Source organism: Mixophyes fleayi, chromosome 2 (genome assembly GCF_038048845.1).
Source record: "Mixophyes fleayi isolate aMixFle1 chromosome 2, aMixFle1.hap1, whole genome shotgun sequence".
In the NCBI taxonomy this organism is placed as follows: Eukaryota; Metazoa; Chordata; class Amphibia; order Anura; family Limnodynastidae; genus Mixophyes; species Mixophyes fleayi.
Window position 1 is genome coordinate 146,402,281 of NC_134403.1, and position 12,048 is coordinate 146,414,328.

Genomic DNA, 12,048 nt, shown 5'->3' on the forward strand with positions numbered 1-12,048 from the left:
ATCTGTACTTAACATTTGAGGGCAGATCCAACATCACCTGTTATAGCATGTCATTGTGCCTGTTTCTGTAGGATGAAACAGTGAGAGCTGGTAGTGATGTGTCAGGGTTCACAGCATACTGTCAGGGTTCCCAGTTAGCAAACCACAGAGAGATGTGAAAATGAAAACAGTTGTTTATTTTAAACATGGATCACACAGGTAAATACTAGATGCAGGTCAGCGCAAGTCCAAAGATACCACAGACACAGTGGTGGAACTGCAATGCACTGGGGCCCATGGAGATAATGGGACCTGCTGCATGACAGATGCAGAGGGTCAGGGGCCCCAGTTCCTTGCACCGGGGCCCACAGCTCAGTAGTTACACCTCTGCACAGACCATAGATGCAGAACACAATAAAATAGGTAGTACAGTAGCAGCAGATATTGCGTATAGTAATTGCAGCAGTAGCAGGATTAACACAATTGACAGCTGAATGAAATAGGTAGTTTGTAGCAGAGCTGCACAGTCACAGGTGATGGCTGAAAATGCTGGGAAACCACAGGAGGTAACAGGAAACTCAGGATGCAGAGTACAGTGAACTTCATAATACTACTGCAGTAGATATTGCAGTATGCTCAGAGAAACAGTCTAGAAACAATGGAAGTTGGCTGAGACTGGATGATCCACGGAAGGAGCAGACAAGAAGAAGATCAGTAAGCTAGAGTCAGAAGCCGGAAGATCAAAAACAGTACCAGGGAGCAAAGTCAACGAAGCCAAGGTCAGGGTCATATGAAAATGTGCAATTTGATAAGTCAAACAGGAGTCAGATACCAGGAGATAAATCATGAACAGATCACAGCAGTTCTGAGATAGACCAGCAACAGTGACCATTGATTAACTGGCTCCAATCTGCTGGAAAGGTGGTCTTAATAATGGTCAGGCACAGGTGATCAGGATCTAGATGAAATGAGAGCTTAACCCCTAGCAGACATGATCTGGTAAAGGCAAAGCAGCATCCACAAAGGAGATAAAGTACTGCAGACAGAGCCAGCTTGTGACATGATGTTCTTCACATTTGGGACTACCTGCAGAGAAGATCTGGGAATATGTCCTCCAAACAGCTGCCTTGTGCAACCCCCCTGCTGTTCTCTTCAATACTTCTTGTTGTGGTTTGTGGGGTACTACTGCTATTTGCATTGGAGGTGTGTGTGTTTCAGCATATCTTGTAGATCTGAATATGTTATTGTCAATTTCTGTTCTGACACCTGTCTAAGTCTAAAGCTGGTCATCAAAATGACAATCTTGCTGCTCAACCTCATTACATTCCCAATTTGGCCACATACGTGTAATTTGTAGACAAGATATTTTGGTATGGCTGAGTGTGATCTGGTTTTGAATCGGATCATTCTCCAGCATTTCACTCCTTTTCGGGCCAGCGTAATAGTTATCCACAAATAAAATTGGTGTTTATTGGATATTTTCCCCCTCGATCAAATCCTTATCTTATGCATATCATCATTATCAACTTTTATTTATATAGCGCCAGCAAATTCCATAGGAATTTTACAATCGGGGACAAACATAGTAATAAATAATACAGACTAATACAGACAAAGAGGTAAGAAGGCCCCGCTCGCAAGCCTACAGTCTATGGGACAATGGGAGTTGGATAAATGAGGTTAAATCTACATATTTCATTTCAGTCCAGCCAGATTGCAAAGGTAAAAAGTGATTTGTATGCTATATGATCCAGTGACACAGCAATGTTGGTCAGGGGGACAGAGGGTTGTTGTCTTGTGTGAATTATATAAAGGGTGGTAATAGGGTAACCTACTGAGGTTAAGAGGGTGGTTGAGGAATATTAGAAACTTGCCTGAAGAGATGGATTTTAAGAAAATGCTTGAAGGTCTGTAGACCAGAGGAAAGTCTTATTGTGTGAGGAATGGAATTCCATAGAGTGGGTGCAACTCAAGAAAAGTCCTGCAAACGGGAATGGAAGGATGTAATGAGAATGGATGAGAGACGCAGATCATGTGCAGAACGAAGTTGCCGAGTTGGGAGATATTTTGAGACAAGAGAGGAGATTTATGTTGGTGCAGTTTTGTTGATGGCCTTGTAGGTTAGTAGAAGTATTATATATTGGATACGGTAAAAAAAAAGACGGGCAACCAACGTAGAGACTGACAGAGTAATTCAGCAGAGGAAGAACGATTTGCAAGGAAAATCAATCTAGCCACTGCACACAAAATAGATTGTAGGGGTGAGAGTCTGTTTCGGGGAAGACCCAAATATATATTTTACATATATATTTGGGTATGCTGCTAATAGCACTATTATCTAAGGGAGCTTCTATTTTAGATGAAGTGGTTATTTAGGTTCTTTATTCAACTAAAACCACCATTTTAATAGCACATATATAGCTAGTTAGTCAGAGACATAAATCCACATTGGAGACTGATTCCAATCTGAGATAACAGTAAAAATTCTGACACTCCTATAAACCCGTTTTAAGCGTCATTGTACACATGAGACTAATCATCTGGCAGATAAAAGCAAAATCATTAGCATTTTCTATAGAAGCCTGCAGCACATCTCGGCAGAAGTCGACTTCATTGCTGGGGATTTTTGTCACAGGTAGTCAGTCATAAATGTAAAGCTGACAAAGTCCTTATCTAATACATTGCGGTGCGATCACATGAGCAAAATTGTTAAATATTATCAAATGTATTTACAAGTTGAGGGAAGATGCTGAACTAAGACTTTCCTACCTACTCCTTTTTATTAAAGTCATTTTTTTAAGCCAGTTGCAACAATAAATATTGTCCTACAAAAAAATATCCACTGCTCTTAATTTTTCATATATTCACACAGGGCTTAATAAATCCCTAGTGGCAGGAAAAAATGGGCCATAGCGCCTAACTCCAGCGGAACCATGCCTTGTGAATTGGGGCATTTGTACATATCTGCTGCGCTCGGAAGAGAATGCTTAGTATACGTGGTAGCAGAGAGCTCTGTAGTGAGCTCTTCTGCTCTGTCCACTGGAAATGACAACTAATTCACACCACAGAATGTCGTGCCCAAGGCCTGGCATTCAGGAACCCCAAATTTAAACTTGCTCTGAGGGGAACTAATCAAGCGAGCTCTGGTACAGTCAATGCAGAGGAGCAGCACAGTGGTGAGAGGGAGGGTTAATGGAGGCATAGTAATATAGAGTGGTGTTAATGTGAATGTGGCTCTCTTTATGTGAAAACTAGTAGAAGAATTAGTTAGTTTGGTGCACCCAAATTATGACCTTTCTGACATGATATAATCACTCACACAGTTGACATTTAATAATACCACACCACTTAAACGTCTTTTCACCATGGAAAGTATCAATACCTTAGGAGGCGTATATTCAGGCCCGGCGCTCCCATTAGGCAAGGTTAGGCAATTGCCTAGGGCGCTGGGCTCTGCAGGGCGCCCCGAAATTAAAAAAAAAACGGAAATCCACGGGGAGGAGAGGAGGGAAGGGGCTTTGAATCTTACCTGCATGAAGCTGCTCCTCTCTGCTCTGTCTTCTCCCCTCCGCTCACTGACAGTGACAGGCCGTGATGATGACATCATCACGGCCCGACAGTGATGATGTCACCATCACGGCCTGACAGAGCAGAGAGGCGCAGCTTCATGCAGGTAAGTTAAAGAAAGACATGGGGAGAGGTGGGGAGGGGAACTGAGGGGAGGGAAGCGCAGCGCCGATTTTTAAAGGGGGGGGGCGGCGATTTTTAAAGGGGGGGGCGGCGATTTTCACACTGTGCCTAGGGCGCCAAGGACCCTAGCACCGGCGCTGCGTATATTATATTTTTGGGCTAGTTAAAGAAGCATTATATTGAAAGGTTAATTGTTTCAGTAGCACTATATATGTTTTGTAGAACTGTTTTGCAATGAAGAACAAGGCTGCTCCAGTGTCTGAGAACTGCTTTATGCCAAAGTTACTGATTGAAAAAAAGCCCAGCAAGTATTTTACTATTTTCATTTTGGAATTTGACCAACGGTTGAATTGAAGTCAGCAGCATAGCAGCTCCCATTCTTTCAGCACACTTGGCACTTTGCCACTCATAGCTCTTGAAGTATAAGGCTGTGTACACACTCCTGAAACTTTTTCCCCCGATGCAAAATCTTTAACAATTTTTACGAACGACTGAAAAAAAAAGAAAGTCCCAATCAGCATGCCGATTTCATGTGTACACACTATACATGTGTACACACTATTTTACCTTCAGATCGGTACTCTTCATCTGTCATAACCATCAGCTGAAAAGATCGTGACTCTGCACCCTCCATAGAGATCTATGGACACTGCAGAATTTAAACAACTTTGTTTAAATTGTTAAATTAAATTTTTAGTCCGATTTAAAAATAAAATCGATACGATGCCCTATGAAGTGGTCGCTCAACGTTTGCTTATCGTTGCTTACCATTTAATTAGCCCGATAATTGGCTGCAAACACTGTAGTGTCTACCCACTATATTATATATATATATATATATATATATATATATATATATGTATGTATATATATATATATATATATATATATATATATATATATATATATATATATATATATATTATATGATATGATCCGTAGTTGTTCAACAAGCGAACAGACTGAACAGTTCGTTTGTTGAACAACTATGGATCCTGTATTTTGAATTATGGACTATGCACAGCCTTTTAAGCTTTGACTTACTTATTGTGAATTGAGTGCACCCGTATGTATGTATGTATGTGTGTATATATATTAAAATCTCAGCTGGGTCATTACATGTTAATTGATCTAAGGCAAGTTACCTTAACATTTTCGTTTATTCTCTGCACGCATTTATGTGTAACAGAAGATCTGAAATCCAACATTTAATAAAAAAAATGTTGTTACCTAGTTTTTGATTTGTGAGAGTTTCAAAATGTCAAAAATATGCAAATTTTGCCAATTTTGAGTATAGAAAACTACTGTTGTGTGTTACAGGACGATGTTCAGTCCTTCATTGATGAGTAACGGTACATTCCTTTGCAGTTTACTAAGGGGATCCATATAAAGTTCAAATGTTCTAATCATTGTTCCAGTGAAACACTGGGCTTTACCCTGCAACACAAGAGAGTAGTTTTCTGAGAAATTTAAACTTATGTCAGCCGCATTATTATTATTAATGTGTTCTTTAAGATAGTTGTTGTCTATTGAGCTATAAAAGAGAGAGTTTTCAGTGTTAGGAGTTGTTCACAGAAAGTGTCAACAAAATCTTCAGCACTTTTTGCAAATGTTTCAAAGCGACATCTGTCAATGGACATCCAATGTTTGTAGTAACACTTTCTATCTTCTCCAAGTTGTTCATCAGCTGTTCCTTTAACCAATCAGTACAGTTGTTGCCTTCAGCTAAATAGCACTCTGGGCATAATTTTTTGATAGACTTACTGTACAATTGGCCCAGATTTTACTGTACTCCACTTATCATCAATTAACATTCTGATGTGTGGTGCACACATAGACAGAATGTGTACCACTTCCACCCACTAAGAAGCAGTACATCATCATCATCATCATCATCATCAACATATATTTATATAGCGTACATTAAAGACACATATGTCAATAGTTTCAAAAATTACTACATTAAATTGTTAAAATGTCCTATTGAGATTCCAACATAAAATTTGGTATGGAAATTCTTAAAACATCGAGGAAAGAACACCTTTATATGTGATCATTTTTCATGTTTTTTTCTTTTACATTTTTTTTATTCAGTTTTCAAATTTTGAGTATGTGACCTTGAAATGTTAACTTCCTCAAACCTAGTCACGTGTTATATCAAAGTCAAGTGTGTATAATTCTGAACAAAAAGTTCTTGTTTTTTTTAATTGAAATCTCTCCTATCCTATCATGAAAAAAAGTTGTTGTTTTTTGTATATTCATGAACACCAAACATTGTGGACTTCTGAAAATGTCATATACATATAAAAAAAACACATTTCAAATCCAAATTTTGGTCACTTAAGTATACTGAGTGAAATAAAAAAGGAAGCTTAAGGTAAAAAGTTATTGAAAATCTGACTAGTTGATGTGGACTGACCCGGGAGGGCTCTTTATCATACAGATATATGGAGGAATGTCTATCATTGGCCAAGGTGGACAGTAGGAAAGTGTCAATTTCTATACTGTTATGCTGGTTGGTCTTCACCAGCAGCCCATTTATCAGTTCAAATGAATAATATGCTGGGCAGTATGCCATAAGCATGCATAGCTACCAATCTAGAAGCAAATCATTCACACTGTGCAGCAAATTTACAATCTCCTTGTAGGTCTCAAATAAATACAATTTGCAGAAAGGACCTTGCTTACAAGAGTTCTAATCATCATCATCATCATCATTTATTTATATAGCGCCACTAATTCCGCAGCGCTGTACAGAGAAATCACTCACATCAGTACCTGCCCCATTGGGGCTTACAGTCTAAATTCCCTAACACATACACACACAGACCGAGAGATACTAAGGGCAATTTAATATCAGCCAATTAACCTACTAGTATGTTTTTGGAGTGTGGGAGGAAACCGGATCACCCGGAGGAAACCCACGCAAACAAGAGGAGAACATGCAAACTCCACACAGATAAGGCCATGGTCAGGAATCGAACTCATGACCCCAGTGCTGTGAGGCAGAAGTGCTAACCACTAAGCCACCATGCTCATTATCCCATGTTAATATCATCTTTATTTCCCCCTCCTCCTCCTCCTCCACCTCCTCTTCAAGAAAGACTTGTCTCTCATCATCATTGTCTCCTCGGGATCTCCTATCTGATTGTCATGATGTCACCATAGCTGCCTTCCCATATTGTACTATTAGTGACCTTACATGAGAGAAATTGTAGCACTGCACATATGAAGAGATCATACTGTCATACTATTGGTTCTAATTTACAAATGGAAATATTTGCCTCAACTTGAATAATTTGTTTATGTTTTCATCATAGTTTTACCAATCAAATCTTGGAATGAGATCCCCTCAGAGCCCTCCTATTGACTACACTCGAGATGGAAGAAAAGTAAGTTGCCAGCGTGTGTATAGCTTATTAGGCTGAAATAGGTTGCTTGTTAACTGTACTGCTTATTAGGAATAGAAGATTTCTTTAATGCCATTATTCTGAAGATATAATTTGAAATGCAAATCTATCTATCTATCTATTCATTTCATTTATACATTTAACATTTCACCTATTGTATTTACATATTCATCCTTTTATTGTATCCTGAAGCTATAAATAGTGCTGTATTCCATGTATTCCTAATACATTTGTTCTCTGAGCAGAATGAAAATGTACGCAACTTACCTCTTTCTGGCCATGTGGGGTTTGACAGTTTACCGGACCAGCTAGTCAATAGATCAATCCATCAGGGGTTTTGCTTCAATATCCTGTGCATTGGTAAGTTTGTCTAGTAATTATTCATATTAATACTTGCACAACTATATTCTGTTTAGCTGTTGCATTTTATAGTACAGACAGTGGGCAGAGGTAGTTTAACTGTGAAGCAGAATGTCTTGTAGAACTTGAATAAAACCATTTGAATGACTTTGTGGATGAGTAAGACAATTCTACTCTTCTGCCACTATATGGTGAAAGGCTTATGGTTACATGCCCTACAGTCAGTGCTGTAACTAGACATTTTAGTGCCCTGGGCAAGACAGGGCACCGGCGCCCCTCATCTAAGTGGGCGTGACATTTGCCGAGTGGGTGTGGCCAACCTAATGTGGGGGTGCGGTTGGCACTCTATTGAAAAAATTCTGTTACACATATTTACAAATGCATAAAAAGCCAAATGCATGTGTGTGTGTGTATATATATATATATATATATATATATATATATATATATATATATATATGGCACTGGGTTAAATACCAGTGGCACCACATGTCAAACACAGTGGTTAACTAGTATTTGCACTTGCGGTCTGTGGGTTCCTTAGAGGGCCATGCATTTACCCCAGACCATGCATTTACCCCAGAACGTTCCACTGCTTCTGATGCTCGGAATGAATTGTTGCTTGTGGGGAAGCTGCCGAGATTAGAGCTGTGGTTCGCCTGGGCACAGAGGCAGGTATCGGGCAGCTGCGCCCCCTTGGGCTTGCGCCCTGGGTGACAGCACTGCCTGCATCTGCCTAGTTATGGCTCTGGATGTTACAGAACAGTGGAGAAAAACAGAATTTGTCATCCTTTCAGCAGACAGGAAGGGTCAAGCTGCCTCTCACAGACCATTGCTAACTTGATTATAAAGGTTATTGATCTGTCTTACAAGGCCTTCGGAAAGATCCTAACAAACAAAACAGGTTGCGCTGCGAAAAGCCTCTATCACTGGTGTTTATATCAATATAACTGGAGAATCTGTCAAGAACCAATGGAGAATATTGGAAACATAGGCAATCCAAAAGGAACAGTGTTTTATTTACGGACAGTATAATTGAAGGAATCTATACACAAATAGAATATATAAAAATCAGAGTGTATAAAAAACATATAACCAGCCAGCATTTAGGTCCAGTGGACCCGGTATACAGACAAACCTTCAGTACTGAGGTAACAGATGGATTGTAATAATTGCTCTAGCCCAGTGGTTCCCAAACTTTTGCAGTTCGCGGCACCCTTAGAGTCTCCAAATTTTTTCAAGGCACCCCTCCAAAATAATTATTGAGCAGTCCTGTTTTAGAAGTAGTTGGGTCAAAAAAATGTAATAAGTATTTAGGTCAGGACAGAAATACGTATTTAGTTGTATGCAAAAATGCCCCCTCTGCGTTCAGACACTCTGCCCCCTCTGCATCCAGACACACTGCCCCCTCTGCATCCAGACACACTGCCCCCTCTGCATCCAGACACACTGCCCCATCTGCATCCAGACACACTGCCCCATCTGCATCCAGACACACTGCCCCATCTGCATCCAGACACACTGCCCCATCTGCATCCAGACACACTGCCCCCTCTGCATCCAGACACACTGCCCCCTCTGCATCCAGACACACTGCCCCCTCTGCATCCAGACACACTGCCCCCTCTGCATCCAGACACACTGCCCCCTCTGCATCCAGACACACTGCCCCCTCTGCATCCAGACACACTGCCCCCTCTGCATCCAGACACACTGCCCCCTCTGCATCCAGACACACTGCCCCCTCTGCATCCAGACACACTGCCCTCTCTCACACTGCCCCCTCTGCCCTCTGTCACGCTGTCCCCCCTCCTCTGCTCTCTGTCACGCTGTCCCCCCTCCTCTGCTCTCTGTCACGCTGTCCCCCCTCCTCTGCTCTCTGTCACGCTGTCCCCCTCCTCTGCCCTGTCACGCTGTCCCCTCCTCTGCTCTCTGTCACGCTGTCCCCTCCTCTGCTCTCTGTCACGCTGTCCCCTCCTCTGCTCTCTGTCACGCTGTCCCCCTCCTCTGCCCTGTCACGCTGTCCCCCCCTCTGCCCTGTCACGCTGTCCCCCCCTCTGCCCTGTCACGCTGTCCCCCCCTCTGCCCTCTGTCACGCTGTCCCCCCCTCTGTCACGCTGTCACCCCCTCTGCCCTCTGTCACGCTGTCCCCCCTCTGTCACGCTGTCCCCCCCTCTGCCCTCTGTCACGCTGTCCCCCCCTCTGCCCTCTGTCACGCTGTCCCCCCCTCTGCCCTCTGTCACGCTGTCCCCCCCTCTGCCCTGTCACGCTGTCCCCCCCTCTGCCACGCTGTCCCTCCCTCTGCCACGCTGTCCCCGTCCTCTGCTCTCTGTCACAATGTGTCCCCCTCCACTGCCCCTCTTACGCTGTGTCCCCCTCCACTGCCCCTCTTACGCTGTGTCCCCCTCCACTGCCCCTCTTACGCTGTGTCCCCCTCCACTGCCCCTCTTACGCTGTGTCCCCCTCCACTGCCCCTCTCACGCTGTGTCCCCCTCCACTGCCCCTCTCACGCTGTGTCCCCCTCCACTGCCCCTCTCACGCTGTGTCCCCCTCCACTGCCCCTCTCACGCTGTGTCCCCCTCCACTGCCCCTCTCACGCTGTGTCCCCCTCCACTGCCCCTCTCACGCTGTGTCCCCCTCCACTGCCCCTCTCACGCTGTGTCCCCCTCCACTGCCCCTCTCACGCTGTGTCCCCCTCCACTGCCCCTCTCACGCTGTGTCCCCCTCCACTGCCCCTCTCACGCTGTGTCCCCCTCCACTGCCCCTCTCACGCTGTGTCCCCCTCCACTGCCCCTCTCACGCTGTGTCCCCCTCCACTGCCCCTCTCACGCTGTGTCCCCCTCCACTGCCCCTCTCACGCTGTGTCCCCCTCCACTGCCCCTCTCACGCTGTGTCCCCCTCCACTGCCCCTCTCACGCTGTGTCCCCCTCCACTGCCCCTCTCACGCTGTGTCCCCCTCCACTGCCCCTCTCACGCTGTGTCCCCCTCCACTGCCCCTCTCACGCTGTCCTCCTCCACTGCCACTCTCACGCTGTGTCCCCCTCCTCTGCCCCTGTCACGCTGTGTCCCCCTCCTCTGCCCCTGTCACGCTGTGTCCCCCTCCTCTGCCCCTGTCACGCTGTGTCCCCCTCCTCTGCCCCTGTCACGCTGTGTCCCCCTCCTCTGCCCCTGTCACGCTGTGTCCCCCTCCACTGCCCCACTCACGCTGTCCTCCTCCTCTGCCCCTGTCACGTTGTTTCCCCCTCCACTGCCCCTCTCACGATGTCCTCCTCCTCTGCCCCTCTCACGATGTCCCCCCTCCACTGCCCCTCTCACGATGCCCCCCTCCTCTGCCCCGCTGTCACCCTCCTCTGCCCCGCTGTCACCCTCCTCTGCCCCGCTGTCACCCTCCTCTGCCCCTCTGTCTGCCCCGCTGTCACACTCCTGCCCCGCTGTCTGCCCGCTGTCACACTCCTGCCCCGCTGTCACACTCCTGCCCCGCTGTCTGCCCCTTTGTCTGCCCGCTGTCACACTCCTGCCCCGCTGTCTGCCCGCTGTCACGCTCCCTCTTACTCCTCTGCCGCGAGCCAGCCATAGAAAAAAACCAAAGAGCACATAAACTTACCAATCCGCGCGGCGCCGGGACCCAGCAGACTCCTCAACGTCAGTGACAGCTGCGGGAGAGAGGAGTCTGCTGGGTCCCGGCTCCGCGCGGATTGGTAAGTTTATGTGCTCTTTGGTTTTTTCTATGGCTGGCTCGCGGCACCCCAGTGACAGCGCCGCGGCACCCCTGGGAGCCGCGGCGCACACTTTGGGAACCGCCGCTCTAGCCTCATACAAGTGGATAGAAAACTCGTAGTCACAGATCAAAAAGAGGTAGAAAAATAAAATAAAAATAAATAAAGTGTAAAAAATAAAAATATGTAATCAAAAAACGTCTTGTTTGAAAGGACTGTAACTCCAAATTATACCACTTCTGGGTCAAATCCAGTATAGATCAGAAATTAAAACTAAATTAGTTCAAACTAAAAAACGTGCTTCTTTCCCAATGTTGTCTTCACCCTCCGGAGGGAATCACAATAGACAGCACGTGAAAAATTCAAAACACAGACCTGCTTATGAGGATCTCCTAAACGCTCCTGTAGTAAGTGTGATAGCGCATGGCTCCGGATATGACCCGCTCGTCAGCGGGGATGAAACCAACTTTCAGGTCACCTGGGCATTTGGAACGCAAATGCGTTCCAAATGCCGAACTTCCGGCTTTCGGTGGAACTGCACTGCTTTTGATGCCCTGAACGAATTGTGGGCACAGAGGCAGGTATCGGGCGGCTGCGCCTCCTTGGGCTTGTGCCCGGGGCGGTCGCACCGCCGTCGTTACGGCTCTGCCTACAGTCATGAGCATGTTTTAAAGGGGAAAACCCTTCCTTAAAAGTCTCAAATGCCCGACTTTGGAATGGAAAAGCGTTTGACTAAGTGGTTCCTAGCTGTAAGATGACTAAACATGAACAATGCAAAATGTGGAGATGTTCCAGCTCGTCAGCTTAATGCCAAGTTCCCTCTGCTCTATTTGTGAGACATGCATGCAAAATATTTACAGATGAGAACCAAATAATTTTGAGTGTTGGCAGTA

The 12,048-nt window shown here is 45.1% G+C and overlaps 1 protein-coding gene across 2 annotated transcripts in view; it reads left to right on the top strand.

The window, feature by feature from the left end:
- The window catches only part of LOC142141569 (septin-10-like), a 54,186-nt gene that overhangs the window by 19,357 nt on the left and 22,781 nt on the right, over positions 1–12,048 (top strand). For both annotated transcript variants that reach the window (XM_075200175.1, XM_075200176.1), the window contains exons 2-3: positions 6,990–7,061; positions 7,325–7,439. In XM_075200175.1, coding sequence (XP_075056276.1) covers positions 6,990–7,061; positions 7,325–7,439 — 187 coding nt within the window. The remainder of the gene's footprint in view (positions 1–6,989; positions 7,062–7,324; positions 7,440–12,048) is intronic.